At 48.0% G+C, this 23,418-nt stretch overlaps 1 protein-coding gene across 5 annotated transcripts in view; it reads right to left on the bottom strand.

Moving 5' to 3' along the window:
• The window catches only part of ARHGEF6 (Rac/Cdc42 guanine nucleotide exchange factor 6), a 42,412-nt gene extending 20,036 nt beyond the window's left edge, over positions 1-22,376 (bottom strand). For 4 of the 5 annotated variants that reach the window (XM_075720894.1, XM_075720892.1, XM_075720891.1 and 1 more), the window contains exons 1-7: positions 20,979-22,376; positions 19,832-19,915; positions 11,219-11,303; positions 6,200-6,327; positions 5,595-5,796; positions 2,956-3,026; positions 1,428-1,522 (exon numbers count right to left, since the gene is read on the bottom strand). In XM_075720894.1, coding sequence (XP_075577009.1) covers positions 1,428-1,522; positions 2,956-3,026; positions 5,595-5,796; positions 6,200-6,327; positions 11,219-11,303; positions 19,832-19,915; positions 20,979-21,143 — 830 coding nt within the window. In that variant the 5' untranslated portion in view covers positions 21,144-22,376. The remainder of the gene's footprint in view (positions 1-1,427; positions 1,523-2,955; positions 3,027-5,594; positions 5,797-6,199; positions 6,328-11,218; positions 11,304-19,831; positions 19,916-20,978) is intronic. The other variant, XM_075720893.1, reaches the window with a different exon arrangement.
• Between the last annotated feature and the right edge of the window lie 1,042 nt (positions 22,377-23,418).

The following is a 23,418-nucleotide window of genomic DNA, read 5'->3' on the forward strand; positions in this document are numbered from 1 at the left end:
CAGGAAAACACAAAATCCGTGATCTGTGAGCTACGTACCACAGCCTCCTGGAGAAGATGCCTGCTGTCAAGGATTATCTTAATTGGATTTTAATCACTTAATCACACTAATCTTCTCAGATGTTTAGCTGTCTAATAGACACAGACAGATGGGACTTCAGCCAGGGGTGGGGAGGAAGGTGTGTGCACAGACACAGAGACAGCTTTGTCTTCAGGGATTCATGCTGTGGGTTTCCCTACGGGAGGAGGGTCCTACAGAGCAGCCCCTCGGGTAGGGGTTGCTTTGTTCCTTGAGCGAGGTTGGATTTTTCCTAGCCAAAACTAAAGTGTCTGCTTCTGTCATCCTCAGAGCGATCCTCAGAGTCACCCTCGTACCACCCTCATTTAAGCCATTTACTTAATGCCAAGGCTGACAGCGTAAGAAATTTTCACAGATGAGTATATCTCGCGTGAAGATACGGGGAAGGAAGGAGAGATTTAAATGCAAATGCCTTAAGACACCATTCTCCCATCTCTCCAGACTGGACAATGTTTAAACATCTGCGCTCTGCCCGTGATGCCCTGGGGCTGCCCGGTCCTCCTGCAGCGTGCTCAGCCAGAGGGACCCTGGCCCCAAACGCAGCCGCATGGACGGGGTCGCCAAGCCGGCACCATTCAGAAGAGACGACTGTAAAGCTGAAGCAATAAGCAGGAGGCGAAGTTAACTGCACTGGGTCTTTTATGCAGGGTGAAACTATTGATACGAATCTGCTGAGAGGCACCAGCGCGCTGCCTGGGTAAGGACAGGACGGCACGTGGATACACACGCCAGCACGGATGGAAAACACATGGGCTTATTTCTGCAGGTAAGCCCTGACAAAGGCCCCCAGTCTCCCCGGCGTTGCTCAGGCCGTAAGGGATGGCAGCATGCTCTTCCCAAGCACCGAGGTACTTAAAGCCGATGGCTGCGCAGACAGGGAGATAGGGGAGTCACTTCTTGCTCAGCAGCAGCTTGGATTTAGCAAGAGGCAATCTATCCACAGAGAATACACGTCATCGTGAGCGAAATGAAGAGATGACTAGGAGATGTCGCTTGGGGCTGAGAAGTCACAACAAGGCAAATTACAAGGGGAGAAGCCATGCAAGGCATACCGCCGGGAAACATGCATGCCGGGAGAGCCACACACGAGCTTGCAGATGGGTTGCAACAGCCAGCCCTCTACCAGATGGAAATGCCCATCTCTAACACAGCCGAATGCCTGCACGACCACTGAGGAACAGGAAAGAGCAGAAACCTGTACAACGTGGGGTTTTTTTCTGGTTCACAGAGAAGCTGTGAGGCTTTACAAGAAGAGCAGTAACAGTCCCTAAACATTCAAAAGCAGGAAGGTAATCAACTATGGTCTATTTTACAGGGTTCTCTCCACCTCAGATGCCCTTATATCTTACTTATCATAAGACTGGAGGGGTCTTAAGTAAGTTCCCAGAAGTGACTGTAGTTCCTTCGCATAATCTCGTTCTGTTTCCAGAATATTTTGCAACACCTAGGGTGAGAGACAGAGCACTGAGTAGATCTTAGTACTAGTGACTAGTCAAAGGAACATGACATCAGCTTCCAAGTGTGGAAAAGCATGGAACTGTATTTTAAGTCCATAAATTACATTTGTTAACGCAGAACCCAGAATGCTCAGGAAAGCCCTGGGGGGGTCCAATTTCAGGATTTTACTTTGCACACTGGGGGAGGCCTGAAAAGCAGGTGTTAAGGGCTGCTCCTTCTTCTCTGGCAAAGCATGAGGACAACATCAGTTCAGACCTGAGTTTAGTATTTGACCCCAGAGAGGCTCATGCCTAACCCTGCATGCATAACTGGCTGCCAAGGTATGCAAACAAATGATTTGTGCATGCATCCTGGGAGCACCGTTTGCACGGAGGCAGGCAACAATTTAAATGCAACAGTGGCCAGACCAAGGCCAGTTCCTGTGGCAGCTCAAGCCAGGGCACAGCTCACTTGCCACTTCAAGGACGTGCTGAGTTGGGTGTGGTCCTGCAAATCCATCTCAGCAGCCAATTCATCTCCAGCAGCAGGGAAGGCAAACCCACCGCCTGCACACTCCCAGTTAGCACTCAAGTTTCTCAGTGTGGATGAGCTTTGGAGACAGTGGAGGTGGTTCCCAACTCTCTGGACATATTGTTTCTGCTTTACTTTGCTTGAAATATATTTAGACATGCTGATGAGCACATTTCACCTCCGGCACCGAGAGCCAGGGACGTTCACATGCAGACATTTTAACTCTCTTACACCGCAGGGCTCACTCTAGCCTGGACACAGCAGGAAGGTACCTGCCCCCCCTTTGCCAGACATCATCGCTCCAGTAGCAAGATGGTAGAGGTGGTGATGTTTCTCCACCCCTTCTGCAGCCACAGTTCACAGCCTGGCATGCTGACCTGCTCCAAAGCCAAGCCCAGTTACCAAGCCAGGCTGTAAGCTGCGGCGGCTGCCCCTTCCCCGAGGGCTGCAGCTGCTGGCAGAGGCAGAGGGCAGGCAGCTCGGGGTGTAACATCTCCAGCCAAACCCAAGAAAGGGATCATGGATCAGAGCCCAAAGTTGGCTTGCTTCACACTGTGACATTATCTCCCCATCTTTATCAGTGGCAGATAGCCAGCAGTCAGTGGCAAGGACTGGACCAGAGACATCGTGCCTTAATTCCCCAACAGCGATCTCAAAGCTGCCACCTCTGCTATGTTATCTCAGTTGCCTACTTTGAGTCCCTCCTTTTGACATCTTGGAGCAACTTCCGTTTGTGGTTTATTGTCTTGACAGCCCTGAATCGAGGAAATGGCAACAGCAGCATTTAAACACAGAGTCACATCCCCAATTGTTACAAATTGCTTCAATGATTTTTAAGGGAAGGAACCAGTTCAGAAGATTAATAATACGCTACTTATTAAAATGTACGATCAGCACTTTAAAACTTACCACAGGGTAATAATTCTTTGTCAGCTGAGTGCTTTCAAGTCCTTTTAATGCTTTGGGAGAGAGTGGTTTATCTGTACAAAAAAAAAAAAATCAATAAATTATAGTGCACAGCTCTCATTATTCCAGCAGGAAAAGTCACTGCCGCGTCATGACCAACAAACATAACTTCACCCCTGTGAACACAAAACTTCAACTGCAGAGTTTGTTTGCCTGCTTCAGAAAAACCAGGAGCAAACTGAAGGCGTGCAATGACACCGAAGGCAGCCGAGCGAGTCGCACCAGAAGCACGGCGCAGCCTCTGCCAACTAACTTACAGGTTTGCTCTGAAATCCCTGGCAGCAGCCCAGTGTCTGGCACTGTTTGGAGCTACAGTGTGGCTTCACCCGGCCCACAAAATTTGGGTTTTAAAAATGGGTGTCTACCAGAAATGCTGGATACAGCAATTTGTTCCAGGTGATTCACAAGGCACTCGAAGCCAACACCAATCAATACACTGAACCACGATCCCCGCAGTCATTTGTGATCCAAAATCCTTCTCTGAACGAAGGTAGATTTGAATAAAAAGCTGACACAAACCTGGAAGTCAATTCTCATCTTCTTCTGCATTTGCTAAACCCCTGCAGATGCCTCCAGCGTGGTACACACATGCACACACACACACATGTGCAAGTCTCTGCTCCATTTTTCCTTCCCTAGACAAGCCCATTCCCTGCCAGCAGCATGGCTTTGCCAGCTCTCCCGGCACCGCAGCAGCACCGTTACCCCTCCGGACTGGGACAGGTTGGCAGCGCAAGGCTGCACCGCCAGCCCTGGCCACGCTGCACACCTCGTACTGAAACACCTCTGTGCCGTGCAGAGCAGCCAGTCTCTCCTTTCTCCCTGCAATCACTCACAGAAAGCAATTACTTTCACACTGATAGCAGGGGAGAAGCTTGAAATTGATAAATTTAGCCCCTGGAAACTGCAGCTTGATGTAGTGTCTAATTATTGCCCTTGTAGAGTTTCTTAAAGGCTCAGAGGAGCTTTGCTCCACGCAGCTAGTTATTTCCACCCAAAGGGCACGCTTAGGACACACTGGAAGTCCAGACACTGCTGAAAAACAACTAACTCCATTTAGGGTGACAGGTCTCACACTTCGGAGGCGAGGAAAGCAGCTCTGCTGGCTTGCAGCGAGGGCTCCCCCGGGCTGTAGCCCCCAGGCAGCGGTCCCGGGGCAGGAGAAGGTTAGCTGATGGCCCCCGCATCCATCATGTGCAATACAGCCACGTGTCCTGAGCAAGCAGAGACCAGGGGAACAAACCCGCCTCCCATGTGAAATGGGTGCTGGAGAGAGGATCCGGAGGAAAAAGCTCTGCAGATAAAAAAATTGGATGGGCTCCTACATCCGGATCAATGGGAGACTCGTCCTTCGCTTCAATGAGGTGCCATTATTTCGTGCAGCTCCCATCTGATTTTCCTCATGGGACTGAAGTTTGCCCTTCTGTTTTAAAAAACATTTCTCTTCTCCACTCACTGACTTAATTAGCGATTCCTGGGTTGTGCCAGACAAGCCTTCAATCACTGCTGCAACGTCCTGCTCCAGCTCAGACATCATTTCCCAGAGGGAAATAGTGGGAGATGAGATATCCTAACAATGATTTTTTTCATTTAGAATTAAATAAAAACTGGCCTAATTCTGAACATTCACTCATTAATTTGATTCTTCCCTCCTTTGCTTGCGAGTGTGGGAGGCAAGGATGTCTAACAGGGTTTGAGGCCAGGGCTGATCCTCAGCCATAAAGCCAGCACCGAGCACACAACAGGTCTCTGTCTAGGGTAAGCCCTCACGGCACATTAAGGAATTAAAGTTGGATTTTGTGAAAAAACAAGCTTACTGTCACACAACGGCCTCGGAAGCACAACGGGGTGAGCTGCTGGAATGGATATGTAACGCTACGGGGCAGTTAGCCAGGGGCATGCTTCATGTCATCACCACCCCACATCTGGTTAACATCACATCACAGAAAATGCTAAGGACACTCAAGACAAAGCTCAGTAAAGGCAGATGTCATCAGATGGATCGTCCCCTCCCGCCTCCTTTCTCAGTATCGCAGCAGAAGATGCATCTGGGGGAAAATGTACTACGTGAAATCAGCTATCACTGTGGACAAAACCAGGGGACCGTTCCCTGTGGCCATACAGGTTTTGTTGGTTTCCTCACTGTGACCGTGAGCATCCATTCCACCACTGCCAGAAATGGCAGGATGAAACGCAAATACATTGCCTGACCGAGGTCTCTAACAAAAAGCTAATTCTGTGCTCAGACAACTGGAAGGACCTGGCAGCTCCCCAGGACAAAGGGGACGCACGCAGCCATCTCTGCTGTCGTCCTCTGGCGATGTCCCCGCTCCCGCGCTGCTGGGGCTTGGGGGAGCAACAGAAAAGCACGGTGCGCTGGGGAAGAGGGCGAAGCAGCGCTCAAACAACTCATGCAAAAGACTAGGCTTTACCCTTCCGGCCTCGTTCATCCTTCCATTAGCCCTGCTGCTTTAAGGACACAAACGGTCCTTAATAAATAGCAGCAATTTCCCAAAGGCACAAGGATCTACACTGCATTATACCGCTGTCATTCAATCAGCCCTTGAAAGCAATTTGCTTACCGGTGGATTTGATTTCTCTGACGTAGTTGCTTGGGAACCAGCCTGTTTTTCCATTCAAGGTCCCTTCCCACCAGCCCCCTTCTTCAACCCGGGTGACATAAATAATGTCTCCTTTGTTAACGGAGAGTTCATCCTCATTGGTCTGCTTAAAATTGAACCTGGCCTTTACCACCAGCTGATGACTGCCATTCTCGGTCATCTCCTAAGGAAAGAAACATGGAAAAACATCAGTAAATAGTCCAAAAAAGCAGAAGCCACTAGGACAAGCTATTGTTCTTCTTTGTTGTGACAGCTGTTTTTCCAGTATTGCTCTTTGTAACAGCAATAATGTCTTGCTTTTGTGTAAGCACTCCTGCCACAGGACCACAAGGTCCCTCCCAAGCATTAATTTAGTTTCACAGTGCAATAGAGGACAGATAAGAATCACTCTTCTCATTTCACAGAGATTTGGAGAAGCCACAAGACTCTCTCCAGCTGGGGCAGCAAAGCCGTGATGGAGATCAGGGAAGAACAAGCCCCTCTGCGTGCCTGACCCAGAGGTACCACTCACACCCCTCTACCTCCATAGCCATCAAACCCTTGATGAGATGTTAAATAAAGGATACCACAGGCTTGGACTGCCTCCTTAACACCCTCGCTGACTGCGAAGCTGTGCCGTTGGAGTCAGTGTGGGCACCTCCAGCCGCAGAGCTAAGAGACGATAGATGTGAACATGGCCCTTTTGACGGCTGATCTGGTGAAGCAAAAACAACATCTGAGTGTCACCCGGCTGTCCACCATCCCTCTGCATCGCAGCAAAGCAAAGCGTAAAGCCCATAAAGAAAACAAGAACAGGGCACAACACTTAAAAGAGCATCTATCAGAGCAAGAGAGCAAGTGCACTGCATCTCCAGCGCGGGTACTCCTGGTCAACAGTGAGGATGGTTTTGCTGGGCGGGGTTAACCCTTCCATGATGGAAGAAGTTGAATTGCATCCCGAGGCACTCCTAGGTTATGCCAGCTCTGCAGCCACACTTCCGATCGCAGTATTTTTTTGAAATCCCCCTTAAAACTGTAGAAAAATAGAATACTACTCAGCCCAATGCTGCCCAGCTGCGAATGTTTCTGGGATCTGAGTAAGCACTGTTGAAGGTGCTTCAAAGTTTAGCTCGCAATGAGCGCTCTTAGGTCACCTCCGCAGCTGCAGCGTGGGCTTCCCCGCTGAGTGGGGAAGAATGCTGAACAGCTGGTCAACACAATCGCTTCTCTATTTAGATAAGTCCTTCTGGGTTCATTATACAGCTGAAAGAGGCTAGGCACAATTTTGATCACTGTTTGTGGACCGCTGCCATTAGCCATGTGAGAGAGGGATTCAGGCTGCACTGAGGAAGGACGGGAGTGTCACCCCCAGGAGACGGACAGCCCACGGAAAGGCTCACATCGTCCCAGCAGCTCTCGGAGTTGCCTCCTTCACACGCTCGAAGCTCCTCGCTTCGCAAACTAGTCTCTGGGCTTGTTCCTGCCACCACCTGCCTGACGCTGGAAATAAAGTTGCTGCTCTGACACATATCTATTTTTTGTGATTAGTGATTTGTTTCTCTATTAATATTGAAAAACTTGCCAGACGGTAAAAAGTTTCCTGGTCACAACTGCCCTGGGCTAAGACTGAGTCAGTGGCCTTGTCACTAAGAGCAGTCCCAGCTCCTGCAGGACCTGGCAGCGCTCAGCCCCACAATCCTGCGTGGATGCTGCAGAGTGGTACAAACATGGGATTCAAGCCACCTGGTAATTCCCAGTTCTTCTCTGGTACTGTACCTCACACCACACTGTGGAACAACGCTCCGATCTCCTCCTTTCTATGTGCCATGGTGCTCAAATGAAGCAACAGCAGATATTATCATTTCAGTAAACTGTGAAGTGCTTTTAAGATTTGCCTTGTAGCTACTTTTTAGATTTAAGAACATTTCTGTATTCCAGAGCTGCTGTTTTCCACCCATAGTGTGACCTAGCATGGCCATGGACCTCAAATGGGGCACAGAGAAGAGCAGTCTGCAGGCATCACTGTGCTGGGTGTGCAAGTCCCCTGGATAACGTTTGGAGCTCTTATTTGAAAACACTGCAAGAGGAGGGGGTGATCAAGCCACCAAGTGCATGCAGGAATCAGAAAACACAAACTCTAAGGCTGCTGTTCCCCCACTCTCCTCCAATCTGAATGTCAACATGGAAAGATCATTCCGAAGGGGAAGTTTGGTGGGAGTTACAGGAACTTAGCTGGGCTTTTATTCTCCCCAGAGAATTTTTGTTTCAATAGAAAAAAACCTCATCCTTAGACTGGACCTGGAGCAACACAAACTGTGAGCTCTTGGAGAATGGACTTGCTTTGTCTTTCTCCAGCGCCTTGCACAATGGGGACCATGTCCGTGACTACAACTTCCAGGCGCCGCTGCCTCACAAACCCCCAACCGTACCACACCCACGCACCGCTCCGCCCGGTCCGTGCTCCAGCGATGGACAACATTCACATTAAATCTCGTGTGCTGTCAGTGAGTCAGTTTTTTCTCTTGCCCTGCTCGTTACACAACTGCCTGATGACCGCATGGTGAATTCCCAGCTCCCCGGGCTGCAGCAACAGCAAAACCCCTCTGCTTAGAAAACCCACTTTGCAAACACGGAATGTTTTTTTTTTTTTTTTTCTCTGAGGCATCCTGATATTTGAGCAGGAGCGGTTTCGGCTGCTCCTGGCGACTCACGGGCCAGAAGGGGTGGCTGGCTGCCAGCGTGAGATGTTCTTCCCCTGATTCCTCCTAAAAAGGGAGGGCATAAACCGCGAGTCCAGACTTCTCCGCTTATTCAAGCCACCAGCAACAGTCCCACGGAAATGACTCGGTTACTGTAGATTTTATGCTTCTCCCTGCCCCTCCCAATCTTCCAAAGCTTTTATAAATATCTGCAGCAACCTAGAAACAAATGTAAAACTGACTTTGACAGTTTGGCAGGGAAGCGTATCATTTATATTGCATCATGACAGCAGCCTATTTTATGCCTGGTCCAGCATGGAACACTGCTGCCATATGTTGCTTAAACTATGGGTAAAATAGCTGGGTTTTCTGCTCACATTCCTACAGTATTTTTGGCAGATGAGCCTCGCCTGATCCAGCACAGCTGGTTTTCCTCCCTTGCCCTCTCTTTCAGATAAAAGCATCAAGCTCTGTATTGCTGTTATTTGATGGACAGCTGCTGAACTCCGAGTTTATCCGCTACAAAGGATGCTTCTAGTTATTTGCATAACAAGATCCACGAAGACACAAGGATTTGGAGTTCGAATGGATGCTCAGAAACACATTCCCACGGCGTTTCCTTAGCTGTCACCTACTTCCCTCCGCCTCTGACAAGGGTGTTGGGATGCAGCAGCTCTGCGGGTGTTGGGACGTGCAGGCGTGCCGGAGCCCTGGCCATAGCAGGAACTGCAGTAGCTGGTACCAGGCTTGTCCTGCTGCTCCATTCAGCCCTTGGCCTCTGGCAAGATGGACAAACCGGACCATCTGCAGTGGCGGTTTGTAGGACACAGGCTCTTGCTTCTCAGGAACTTGGCCAAGCCACCAAAAAGCAAACGTTTTAGACATGTATTTATTTTACCCTGTACTTTTCCCAAGGGTGCTCTCTGCCTGAGCAGCTAATTATATCGCAGCCATTGCACTTTTTAACATTTAAACAGAGAAAGCATATGTTCAAACAGATGTTTCCCGTGAAACCAAGAGGATTCCAGCTTCCCTACAGCCCTGTTGGTAACGTGTGATAGAAACTATTCCACAGCAAAGCCCCGTCCCGAGCCTCACCCAGTGACTGCATGGACTGAGCTGGCACACGGGCGGCTGCAAGAACCGAGTTGGGGCTGTAAATTAGGGGAGTGCTGTGACACCGGCACTGCAGCCTCGCCGCCCCACCGGCACGCACCCCATCGCACCCCGCCGGTCCAGCAATGGGCCAGCACAGAGGCAGCAAAGTTTCTCACTCTCTGCTTTTGGAATAACGAAGCTGATGTCAATCATAATGACAGCATTTGCAAAGGCTACTCCCAGTCTAGGTAACCTGCGTTTTCTATCCCCCATCATATTGAACTGCAAGAGCTTTCTACACGGGGTCACTGGGTGCTGGCATTTAATGGAGCGGTAAGAGGCTGTAAGGAGAGGTACTGATCCTGAATTACCATCACCGACTTCTAGGGAGCAAGCTGGCGGCAGAGCTGAGTGCTGGCTGCAGAAAGGCAGTCTGAGAACCTGAGTTTCTTCGGAGCAGCATTATACATACATACACCCGCACGTATGAGTGTGTGTACATATATATATATTATTATCATAGATTTTATATATTTTTTATATATTGCTGTTTATATAATATATACATTGTAATACAATATACAATAGTTTATATAACGTATAAATATGTATTTTTACATATACGATTTTATAAAGCCTTGCATCAGAACAGAACAGAAAAGAGGAAATAGGGAGGAGAGGGTCCAGTCCCAGCAATGAGGTTGGTTCACTGAGTACCCGCGCAGCTTCTGTACTAGCAGAAGAAAACCCCAAAGCAAAAACTCAGTTGAAAGAGAAATGAAACAACTGAGAAAACCACTGCAAACCAAATCTAGGCAAACCACAGTAAGCCAAAAGAAAAACCTTCCCATGAAAGGAAAATCGTGGGTTTGGGGTTTGAATTTTTCTCCTTTTAATTGCCTAAAACGTAATCTGCAACAGAGAAATCAAACTCTCCTCCTGGCGCTGGGACTTTGGTGGGAGCACAGGACTCTCTGTGCAAATCTGCTTGCATGACAGGGGGCCATAAACACTTTCCACGCTGCAAACTCCTTCCAGCTCAGCACAGACCTGCTCCTCAGCCCCTCAGCAAAGAGACCCTGGTCCTCTCACCCCTCCCCAGAGCACCACGCTGTCATCGTCCTCCCCGTTGAACTTTGCCTTTCACAGCCTATGCCACTGAATATCAGTTTAAAGCGGCCCGTAGGGAACAGCTACATATTTGGGACGGAAACAAGAGAAGCTGATTTGCTCTGCTTTAGCAGCCTGCTCCTGCGCCCAGGGAGGCAGGACAAGCCATCAGCTTGACTCCCAAATCCGGGAGCCTACTCCATGGACCCAGGGAGAGGAGCGAGAGAAACATCAATTCTATTGACTGAGCATCTAGCAACAACATTTGTTTTGACATTCGGTAAAGATATTACGGAGACGGATCTATTTTTCTCTTTGGCTTTAAAACACGCTCTTTAAAATCTGGTATTTGCACTTTGGGAGGTGCATGCTCATTTACATCGAGGCTCCTTTAGGATGACCTAATTTGAGGTCCCTTAGTACTGTCAAAACTGAGCAGAGGTTCCTTAGTGTAAAGCGATAATCAAGCTCTGCAAAGCGCATACAGCAACTCTGAAATGCCACATCTAAACCCGGAGTCGGCAGAAGCATGAAATGTCGATCCCCCCGTCCAGCATCAGGCATCGGTGCTGGCAGCACAACTTGCCAAGCCTCCAGAAATCATCACAAACCAGGAACCACCAAAAAAACAACCCCCACCCCAACATACATACGAGACAGAATTTGGAAAGACGACAGAAAAAAACCCTTTTTTCTTACCTTCGGTAGCTTTATTTACAGCTGTTAATGTACTCAGGACCTTGGAGAACTGTTCTCCGGTGTACAAATCATGTGGATCAAACACCTGCGAAAGAGGAACTTGGGTCAGTTGAGCCCGAAACATCTCACTGCGGCCACCTGGGCGGCCCACGTTGCTAGAGGGTGGCACTGAGGGTTAAGCAGCCCCTATGGCTCCGCAGGGGGAGGGTGTTTATTCAGGGCTGACAAGTCCCATTTCCTTTATAGTGAGGGAATTCCTGGGGCACTGCTGGCAGGCAGCGTGGGAAGGGCAGGGGGACCCACCAGCATTTGGAGCATAACACTGGGGACAGGGAAGGAAGAAATCGGTGCTGTCTGCAGAGAAGGGACTCCTCGGAAAATCACGGAGAAGGTTATTGCTTGCCTCGAGGGAAGGAAAGATTTTGCTGCTATTTTTGTTATCGAATGCTGAAGAGATCGAGGCTGTACATATATATGTATATATACACATGCGTATTTTCCACAGCAGAAGAAACAAACACACAGAATTTTCTGCTATCGCAATATGGCAATATGTAATACATTTACATTTTTTTTACAGGAAGCCAAACCCAGTTATTTTATGTGCAAAAATTCCACTCTGAAGAATTTTGTGTTGCTAAGCCTCAACGGCAAAACAGATATACATGGCTAGCGAGGGCTTATTTTCTATGACTGGTAACCTGGACCTTGTACACCCAGCCCTTCAGAAATCACCACCAGCACAATGGGGGGCAATTTGAGCTTCCAGAACACTGCAATCCCCTCTAACACCTGACAAATGCCCTCAAGTTCATACAGACTGTACAAATCCCACCATTAACGAAGCAAAGATAAGCGACACAAGAAGCCCCCGTTATTGGTACCACCAAGGCACCAGCTGCTAATCCCCAAACACACGTCGTCTTGCAGATGGACACCACAGATCCGCAAATCCGACGAACAGGAAAGATGATTTTAAAGCTCTCCTGGCAGACACCATCTACTTACAAACACTTCCAACGCACTAAAGGGTGTATCCTGCTAAGTAAGTACATGAGCCTTAATTACCTTTAGGGTAGTACTGCCCTCTAAAATGGCCCTTGCTTACTTTCCACATATAGCTCCTCGAGTACGCCTGGCATATGTCAAATAGGGAGGGGACCGGCCTCTTCCGCAGCCCTGGATGCTCGCAGCATCTCTGACAGACACATCAGCGCAGCAACAAAGTCCAACACGGGCAGTACAAAGGCTGCTCTTTGTTGAGAATATATTTAAAAATTGACTCAGCCACTCAATACTGGCCAAAAGGCTTTACCCTAAAGAAATTTAATCCATGCTCAGAGGGGGAACAGCCTGCCATCGCTACAAATACTAAAATCAGTAGCTCCGCAGCTCCGATCGCATCTACCACTGCACATTTCCGGGATGTCCTCACCTACCTCGGGCTGTTTCCAAACTGATCTGTCGCCCGCGCTTGCTTGGGTTTGCTCCTTGGGACCCGGCGGACCCCATCCCCTCTGCCAACTGGCGCGTGAACTAGTTTTCCTGCCTTGCAATCGCAGCCAGGGCTATCTGAGCATCGCCTCCAGCCCTAAGCAGCGACGTTAGCGTCTCCGTGGAAAGGGAGACGGTAACGGAGAGCCCGGGTGTGCACTGACCCTGTTGGCAGCCGCCGGAGGATGCAAGGTTACAGCAACGTGCCTTCACCCTCCTGCCAAGCGGAACAGGAAAGTAAACAGCGAGGCTGGGATGTTTGCGTGCATCTCTCTGGTGTGTCATTTTCTCAGTCATACCCTTTTTCTTCCACTTCAGTAAGTCCAGAAAAACAAGTCCTGCCGTGAATGAATGGCATCTTTTTTTTTTTTTTTTAAAGGACCAAAGTAGTAAAATACATCCCTGATCCTTCAATGCACAGAATAATGCTGTAAGCTCCGAGTCATCAGGCTGACAAAGTCCAGAGGAAAATGGTGGTGGGAGGGATATGCAAAAAAATTCTAGCGCAAAAGCAAGCAATAATTTTTAGGACTTTTCTTCATGGAGAAATTGTCTGGAATAGCCACTGTGGAACAATGGCTATGGGGAAAACTCCTCTGGATCAGCTACTGTAATGTAAATACACCCTGCAGCTTGCTCCAGAATAAATTCATCATACAGAAAAGTCCTCGTTTATGAGCTAAAAATTACTTTTTCCAGCACAATCCATCCATAATTCCATTCCTAACTAAACGACAAGCTGCAAGGCTAGAACAGAGGGGAGAAAGGCTTTTTTGCTCTTAGCTCATGCAAGATCTGGTGGATGCAAGTACAACCCCGCTTAAATCTACGGCTGTCATCTGAGGATCTCCATTAAAACGCTTTTCCGACTTTCAGAACGACAGACTGCAGCTCCCCTGGGTGAGACCCTCCGGCTGCTGGCTCGGGCGGCTCCCCGGGAGGGCGAGAACCCGCAGTGCCGCACCGCCGGTCCCCCAAAGGCAGCGGGAGGGTGAGGAGGGGCCGGTGCTGGCAGGGCAGCGACCAGAGGAGCACCCACCCGGCTTTTCGGGAAGGACGAAAAATCACACCCAGGTGCATCTAGCGAGTCACTAGCACCCAAAATCCCAGTACCGGGATGGGGGGGTGCAGAAAAGTTAGGGGAAGCCGGCTTGTGTTTGGAGCCCGAGCTGGTTTATCTGCACGAACTGTTTGCACGGTTAGGCAGAACCCCGGCGAACCGCACGCTGGGTGCAAAGCCCAAAGCCCGGCGACCGCGACCCTTCATCCAAACCCGAGGGCGAGGGCTGGCGCCAGGTCGCCCCACGCCCGCTCCGGCTGCCGGCGGTGCCGGCGTTTCGGGCGCTCGCTAAGCGCGGCGGCTCCCTTCCAGCCGCGCCCCTCGCCGCCCTCCGCGGGAGCGGCCGGACCCGCCGGCTCGGCGAAACCCGGCGAGACGGAGCCAGGCAGGCGGCGGGGCAGCGCCCTCCCCGCCCGCCGAGCCGGCCCCGCTCCCCTCCGCGCCGCTGCCGCGCCGCCGCCACCCCCGGCCCGCCCCGGCGGCTTCCCGGGCGGCAGGGAGCCGCGCTCCGCCGCGGGCAACCTCAGCGGGGACCCCCGGGGAGCTGCCCGGGGGGGGGACACCCGTGGGTGCTGCCCGGCGACACCCCCGAGGGCCGGCGGGGGACACCCGCGGGGAGCGCTCGCTGACAGCGGCGGGGCCGGGGCCGCGCAGGCGGCGGGGCCCGCCCGGTGCCGGTGCCCGCCCGGTGGCTACTCACGGCGGCGGGCGGGCGGGCGCGCAGCCCCGGGGCATGGCGGCGGCGGGCGGTGCTGCGGGGCGGCCGCTGCGGCTCTGACCCGGAGCCGGATCGCGGCGCGGGGAAGGGAAGGGGAAGGAAGGAAGGGGAAGGGGAAGGGGAAGTGACAGGCGGCGCCGCCGCCCCGCTCCGCCCCGCCGCTGGCTGCGGGCGCTGCGGCCGCAGCTCCCTCCGCCGGCCGCGGGCGGGAGGCGCGGGGCGGCCCGGGGGGGCGGGAGGGAGAGGGGGACAGCAAGGGGGGAGGGAGATGGGAGGGGAGGGGGAGAAGGAGGGAGGGAAGAGGGCTTAGGAAAAGGGAAAAAGTAGGTCAGGAAAGAGGGGGAAGGGGAGGGAGAAAGGGAGGGAAGGGGGGAAAGGAAAAAAGAAAAAAAAATAAAAAGGGGGGAAAAGAAAAAAGGAAAAAAGGGAAAAAAGGAAAAGGGAAAAAGGAAAGGAAAAGGGAAAAGAAAAGGAAAGGGAAAAGGAAAGGGAAAAGGAAAGGGAAAAGGAAAGGGAAAAGGAAAGGGAAAAGGAAAGGGAAAAGGAAAGGGAAAAGGAAAGGGAAAAGGAAAGGGAAAAAAGAGAAAGGGAAAAAGAGAAAGGGAAAAAGAGAAAGGGAAAAAGAGAAAGGGAAAAAGAGAAAGGGAAAAAGAGGGAAAAAAGAGAAAGGGAAAAAAGAGAAAGGGAAAAAAGAGAAAGGGAAAAAAGAGAAAGGGAAAAAGAGAAAGGGAAAAAAGAGAAAGGGAAAAAAGAGAAAGGGAAAAAAGAGAAAGGGAAAAAAGAGAAAGGGAAAAAAGAGAAAGGGAAAAGAAGAGGAAAAATGAGGCGGAAAAGGGTAAGAAAAGAAAGGAAAATCTGGGCTATTGGAATGGTAATGACAGCGTTTTTGCACCACTGAGAAATGCTGCAGAAGGGCCTGCAGACGAGGCACAGCTGAGTCGAGGCAGTGAGTTCTCGGGGACAGCACGTCCCCGCCGTGGCGAGTACGGCGCCTCTGCTGCGTGTGCCCATCTGTTCAGGGAACACTCGCCTGTGGGGAGCGTGAAAATCCCCGGACGCTTCAGTGCAACAGCAGGCTGCAGCGTGGAAAGGGAACGAAGCACTGTACTGGCTGACATCCAGGGTGAAGCCCGACCCCATGCAGGGACACAGGGGTGTCAGAGGCACCCCACGCACCTGTGAGCCAGAGGTCTCTGGGACGCTGGGTCACTGAGTTCAGACATACCCATTCCCTGGCGCTTGCACTGGTGGGTGCTGGCCTGGCGCTTTCGCTTTTGATATTACCCAGCTAGGAAACCAGGAGGGAAGCCAAAGCAGAGCAGGCTTTGGGAGCATAGGGATGGGGAGCCAAGGGGGTGATGATTTTTCATCTGCCTTCCCAAGACCTCCGTCCAAGTACAGACAGATTGCTGAAGCTTGCAAGCACCTCCAACTGCAGAAATAGCTTCAGTTCTGCCCACGGTGGCAACGACACGCTGCACGCTCTATGATTGTTCTGGACAGTCAGGTTTAATCCAGCTATTGATTTATCTTGCAGATACCATTCTTAGTTCACAAAATTCAGGCCCGTGCCAGAAGCTTTGTGGTCATATTAGGAATAAAATGCTGCTGCTGAATGAAAGTCTTGTGCTTCTTCAGCAGTAAATGATGCTCAGCTATTGAGCTGCTGTTATTGTATGCACAGTGGGTGGTGTCAACAGCAAAAGCAAAGACTGAGTTCCCATTTGCGCCCTCAAGAACAAGCTAAGCCAGGAGCTTTCTACCTGATTTTTCTCATTCCTCATGATCTTTTCCCTGTATCTTCTAAACTAGACTCCACCTGGCCACCAGGCCTGAGCCTCTTTGCCTTCTACTTTCCACCTCGACCCGCTTGCATCCAGCTGTCACTGCCTTAGCACTACTCACTCACTGGACCAGATCTTGGGTCGTATACGCAGCTCAGAGGTTGAAGCCACAGTCTAAATGAAGCACAGCCAGGTTATCTGCACTGTTCCTCAGTCCAAACCACCAAAGAATCCCCTAAGGACAGTTAAGCTCCAAAGAGGTGCCCACATCCTCTGCCCAGTCCTCCGTCTCAGCAGAGCTGGGCCGATAGACATTTGTATGACTTGGATCAAATTCTAGCACTGAAAAGCAGTCAGGAAATTTTAGACACAGTCTCATTGTTTCACCTAATTGCAGCACTTGTCTAGTTAGAAGAAGGTGTTGATTCCCTTGCTTACCTTCTTTTTTAGGACTAACACATTTGCAGCAGCAAATCTTTGCAGGCTTCAGTCCCGGGCTGAAGCTGGGAAAGAGTTTGGTTATTTATACCCTGCAATGAGATGGACTCTTCCAGCTCACACCACCAGCCTGTAGACCTGCTGCAACTTAACAGAGCCACCTCAAAGTGGGAAGGTCACAGCGTCCTTCTCCCTCCCTTCCGCTACGTCCAAATCTTTTGCTGTTCCTGTAAAACGGGAGAAGGTGCTGTTTGCCTTGCTGTGTCTTTCTTCCACTTCCTAAGATTGAGTTACCAGGACAACAAAGAAGGGTGGGAGGGAAGTGCGTATGTGTAGCTCTGCAGGAGCAACCTCTTCGCATGCCCTCCCACTGGAAGGCATTGGCAAGCAGTATCCGTTCAGTGCAAGGTGGGACTCGGGTTTCAGACGAATACTGTTGGAAACCCTACCTTCCACACTGATCACCTTCCCTGCATGCTAGCAATGCTCAGTGATGTATTCAGCTCCAAATGGCAGCTATACAAACGTCTACAACAGAAACAAAACCAAATTTAAGGCATGGTATGAGGGTGGACACTGCTTTGGCAAAGTACAAGGAAGTCATCGGATGCTAGAGTGGGATGCTAATGTCATATATACGAAGTTTCTCATGCTTGAGATTTCCCAGGATGAGGCCTTTCATACGAGTCAGTATCCAGAGTAGAATTTCTGAGCTCTGAATTTCCTCAGAACATCCTCTTTTGCTCACATCTGCAACAGGAACAGAATCTCTGACCTTAACATGCACTTGCCAGTCTCAAGACAGGAGAAGTGGCTCAGATCCAGTCCGGGGCTACTTCTTCATATATGAGGAACAAGAGTTCTCTGTGCCATTTGGAGAATGGCGGAATTTGACAGAACCTCTAGGGTTTTATTGTCAAATCCAAAGTCTGGGTAAGCAGCAGGATGGCAGTCAAGAGAATTCAATCCTATTAAGCCAAGAGCTTTCCTGATGTTGCTCCTTTCTCAAGCTAGGTCACTGGAGCAGAAGAGATTTTCTATCCTATGCTCATCTTCCTTAGACATAACACTAGATCACTGCAACTTCCTTGCCGACGGATCTCGGAACCAGAAGGTTCCCTGCCTGTTCTGATGCTCAAACATGCTTTCAGAGTAAATGTGCTGCAGAGAAACCCCCTCTGAAGGGCAGCGGCCCTTCCCAAGGCAAACTAAGCATCAGACGCGAAGGAGAACCACCTATAGGCATGCTTCTTACAGTCTCTTTGCCAAGAGGGCCCAAACAGGGCAGCGTTTAGAAGGAACAGATGGCAGAGGGTTTTCACGTCTCCTCTGGCTTCACCTTCAGAGCACTCGGAAAAGCTGGCAATGCAGGGGAAGAAGAGCCAGAGGGAAGCACAAGCACTCTGACTTGTGCCTTGTCTTGTCCACCATCTCAGCTGTCCTACCTCGAGCATTCCTCTGCCTGAGGCTACAGAAAGGAGCCAGGAAGAAATAAAATTCCTGTCTTCACCTGACGTTCTAATATGACAATATTTTGGAAAAAAGTAAGAAATCATTTTCATTTCACTGCAAAATTCAAACTCGAGCTTGAGAGATTTGAGCTTTTATTCAGCTTTTGAGGTCTCCTTTCACAGCAACCAAGACAGGGACAACCACATGAGCACTAGGCAAGTTACTAAAGGGTCAGAATATTTCAAAGATTAAGGGGGTTATAAATCAGAAGAAAGCAGTCAGAAAGCTTTTCTTAAATTAAAACCAAGGAAGAAAAGGCACAGGGAGGATCAGAGTGACACCCAGACCTGGACACACAATGTTGCTGGTTCGTAGTATCTGAAAATTTTGGAGTGTGACTGCAATATTGCAGAACTGGCTTTCAAAACTATGACATGTTAAAGCACAACAGTTGAGGACTGTTCCCTTGTCCTATCTTTTAGCCGTTTAAGACTCCTATTTTTAAATATTTTCCGCCACAACCATTATGATTAGTTTTCAAATAGAAATGTAATCTCTCTGAAAAACAAGGGCATCACATGGTCAGTACCAGAAGACTGGCAACAACTGATTTCTGATGCGATAGGCCTTCAGTGATTCTATATATAGCTGCTCTTAAAACTGGGCTGCTGCAGGAGGCTCGGAGAAATGCATTACTGGGAAACAACAGGCTAGTGAAACAGTTCTGGAATGAGCAAATTTTCATGCTGGTTAGCTCAAAAGCTCTGAAGAGAAGAAAGGCTCTTTGCTTGTTTAGACCTTCAAAGGAAAAGCGCAGGAACAGAGCTACCATGGGTTGGACTTTTCTCACTGTGGTGCATGAATATTCTGTGTAAAGCCCAAGGATGCTGTCCCTGCTTCTGGCAGAATTTGTCTTCACAATATACTTTTTTCCACAATGTTGAACATATTTCAAACGAGACAGTGACGGCTCTTAGTTACAGGTTTCTTTTTTACTGTAGCAATTTAAGTGTGATACAAAAGTCTTTGCATTTTAAATCCATATGCACTTAGTAAAAAATTTGATGGCAAAATTAGCTGAATTCTTAAGTGATTCATTTAGACTCTGATCTTGCAGATAGGAGCTATGCTTAAGCATAAGAATCAGCATATAGATAGGATCAGGAATAGCCACTGAAAAGGCATCTTTTGTCTTCATTAGGGTTATTTTTACGTGTAAGGATCAATTTAATATTATGTGTTTGGCAGAATCTCACGCAACAGTTGCAAGGGGATGAAAAATACTGCAGTATTAAGAATATTTCACCTTCATCTTAAAGCAAGGCTAAAACCTGCAATCCCTTCTAATAATGAAAAAAAGATGTAAACAGGTCCGCACTGCTTAACTCTGTTTAGACAGACCTCCTGTTACTGCTGCACGTATTTCTACCTGACCAGTTACGTTCGTCTCGAAAGACGAGAAGGAATCTGTTAAGCTCACAGTCAATACATTCCGTTTCCAGATTCTCCAGACAGAATATTAAATTACCCATGTTCTAATTTATGTTACTAATACAAAAGATGAGGAACGACTACCGATTTCATCCCTCCGGTATCTGGCTTCCTTTCAGAAGGCTGATTAAACAAGCACGTTAAGACAATAAATGAAAGGATCCAAGTTGACTTACCTCCACTTTAAGGAGTGCACAGCCTTTCAAGAACTCTTGAATATTACTGATGCAATCAGCTTCATTTTTAGGCTCCAGGCAATACTAAAGAAAGAAAATCCACTGAGATCATTGCATTGCCTTCCGTATAGCCTCTATTCAGAAGGCCTGCATGAATATTGACATGTGCGTTTTATACTGAATTAGGGAAGCTTCTTAAGGGGGCGGATGGGGGTGGCAGGCAAGCTGTCGAAGCAGGAAGAGCGAGCCACTGGAGGAAGTGATGCATACATCGAAATGGTCAGCATCTTGTTTTGAATGTCAACATATGACAGTGCCCTAAGTGACAGTGGGAAATCGATGACCTTTAAGAACACGCTGCCCCCAGCCATCACGTATAAGCAAAAGATAAGGAGCTAGCAAAACTGATTTTCACCTAATAAATAAAGGCTCCCATTTTACAGGGTGGAGAACCTGTTGTTTTTTTAATTTAACAGCTTCTCTTCTGTGTTGCCATTTCCTGTATCTCATTGGACTCCTTCCCTTTTTTTCTCTTGCAGTTACTTACCACACTTTTGGACTGTCTGAATATACGCCTCGTAAAACCGAAGTAGGAGGTACTCACATGGCTTAAATGGCTTCAATACCAATGGATTTGCTGGCCTTGGGACAGCTCAGAATGGCATGGATGCAAGATTTATTTATTCCTAACCTAATCCGCTTCTCTAGTGTATTGCTGACTAACAAAGTATTTTACAGTAAGAGTTCTGAAAGAGTGAATATATTTACAGTTGTAATTAATGGTATTTATGCAAATACAGACAAACTGCATATCCTTCTATTCAAAACCAAGGTATTTTGATCTCTGGTAGGCCCGGTACTTCCTGCCACTGAACGAACACGCGTAACTCGGCCAACTGCAACCTTTTGGGGTTTTTTTCTGGCGGTAGAGACAAAATCAAAGAACTAAAGCTACAATCGTACTTTGCCCTCAATTAGATGCAAGTAGTAACTGAAATGTGAAGCATTCATCTGATACTCCTTGCTCATCTTGTTCCCCTCGCCCATCTTATTTACCAAAGAAAAGCATACCTCAGGATGACCAGGGCAGTATTTTACTGAGCAGTCCTCTGTTTCAGGCTAGCAAAATACATCTTAAGAGAGTTACCTTTTCTGCAGATCCCGGAAGAAGTCGGTTAATGAGTTTACAAAGCACAGTTCCATCTTTCAGAGAAGTTTTCAGGAACTCCTCCGGATCATCCACTATTTTCTTAGGGGAATTTAAAACTCCTAATGAAATAAGCCACGTTACAATTTGTTCTTCTGGATTCATCGTGGAGAGTTCTGCTGCCAGCGCAGTTCTCCTGTGCAGCAGCTTGCTGGAACCCACATCCGTGATTACATCTTCCTGCCTCTGCTGCTGCTTGCAGAGCTCAAGTGTGAAACTACTTTTTTTTTTTTTCTCAGCACAGAAACTCACCAAATCTTAAGAACCAGAAGTACTGTTACTCTAAGATAGGGAACTTTTTTTTTAATAAAATAGTTTCTAGTGCTCTGTTAAAGACAGACAGTGAAAGCAGATCTTTAACTACACATTTTCAACATTATTTAAAATAGAAGTATTTTATGTGGATACTTTTTCCACCAGAAAGATCTTACCTAGTGACTTCCTCCTTCTGGCATCTGGAATCCTATCATCTGGTAAACTTGGTCTTAACTTGTGGCTATTGCCCAAGGAAGTAAATATAAATTTGTCTTTAGTACTGTAAATAATGAGGTATTTGCAGCATTAAAATTGAACTTCACACCAAAGATGATTGGGAGGAAACGTCACACTAACTGCAAATAAACATTTATGTGGCAAACCTAGTTACTAGAATTGCCTTTTATAGTAGTTTTCTATTTTCAGGATCTGATTTTTGAAAAGAAATTCTGATCATGTACTTTATGTAGAAAACATTTGTTTTTTCAAGTATTTTACATAAAAAATGCACATATAATCCAAAATGTTTTTTTGGAAGATGATAATCTCTCAAACATCTGGATAAATTTGAAAAATTAATAAATTTAAGTCATCCAAAGCTGAGAATGAAACTTCCCAAATATTTCACTTGTCCTATTAAAATGTCCCTTCCCACTAGCTCTTCAGGATCCATTGACGGGAGTAGCATCAGTTTTTCACCCCGCTCTGGGATAGTATTAACCATCACTATTGATCGTACGAATTTAAGAAAAGTCCAGTCATCTTGTGTTTTCTTCTCCTTTTTAACTGTCCTTTCACCAGAACAGATGGAAAATGAAGCAATTCTCTGTTTATGAAGCCAAAGAAGTTGGAGCATCATGGATTGAAGCAATGGAACAGGAACAAATTATCCTAGAGAACAGAATTTTTCAGTGACAATATTCTCAGCCAATTCCTAACCCTGTTACTTGAACCAACTGTTTTCAAGACATCAGTGCTCTCAAACTGCTTAGGCTAGTAATTTAAAGGGTAGGGAGAAACAGAACAGCCAAAGGATAAATTAAATACAATAAATACGCATGGTTTTGTGTCTCCCACTTTCCAGGTCTTATAACCGGTACTGGGACCTACAGAAGGATAATTTTTAACAGCCACCAGTAAGAAATCAAATTGCCCTTTTAGGGTTAGACAGACTTTGGACCTTTATAAGGACGTGGCGATGTTCCAGTTCTCTGTTGCATGGAAATACTAGTAACACATAGGTGCAGCCAGTGTGAATGCTGAAGCTGGCTGAAGCTAAATCACGAAACTCACTGCCATCTGGTGAAGTACATCTACAACTATCCATATGTGTGCAAAACATTTCAAATTTATGACTAATTACAAGAACTTTAGGGTTGGGTTTTTTTTTTCCCAGTTCTCATGAGCACTACTATTCTGCAGAAGTGAGTACTCGCAGCCTTTGCTGTCGTTGCTTGCTTTTTCTTTTTCCAAATCTGTCGTAGGCAAGACAACTGCTAATACTCATTCATCTACTGGGGACAATCACTTCCATACGGAAGACATCCACTTCAGCCATCTCATCAGAACATACCAGTTTATAATGTAAAGAGCAAGAGAAGTATTTCAACGCAAGGAAAATTGCACACCTGGTACATTAAACTCAGCATTACAAACCAACAGAGTACTTCACCCACTACCTCCTCTAAAGCAAACCTTTTTTTGTGCAGATAGGCAGGTTTAGTTTCATGACTATTTCACATGCAGCTGTTGCAGCCAAGCAGATGTTAATGGTTGCAACTACAATTAAATGAAAGTACTTCCCACATCTTGAACACTTACCAACTGCTTGAAAGACCTGGAGACATATGCATATTCAGAAAGCCCCAAAATTTAAGGTGTTTCTGATTAGACACCTCAAGGCCAACCTTCCATCTTTCAGAAAGGATCCATCTAAAAACGTTCAGCTTGTTCAGCCATGCCTACGCTAAAATTAATTCTCTGGCAAACCCAGGGTACGAAGGTACAGCCACCAAGCAAGGAAGTTTCTGGTCTGGTCTTTGGAAAGACTTCAACTCTGATTATTTGCTGACAGGGACAAATCAAATGAATTGTCAATCATCTCTTGCAGCGTCAACCTCCACCC

Source organism: Pelecanus crispus, chromosome 13 (assembly GCF_030463565.1).
Source record: "Pelecanus crispus isolate bPelCri1 chromosome 13, bPelCri1.pri, whole genome shotgun sequence".
NCBI lineage: Eukaryota > Metazoa > Chordata > Aves > Pelecaniformes > Pelecanidae > Pelecanus > Pelecanus crispus.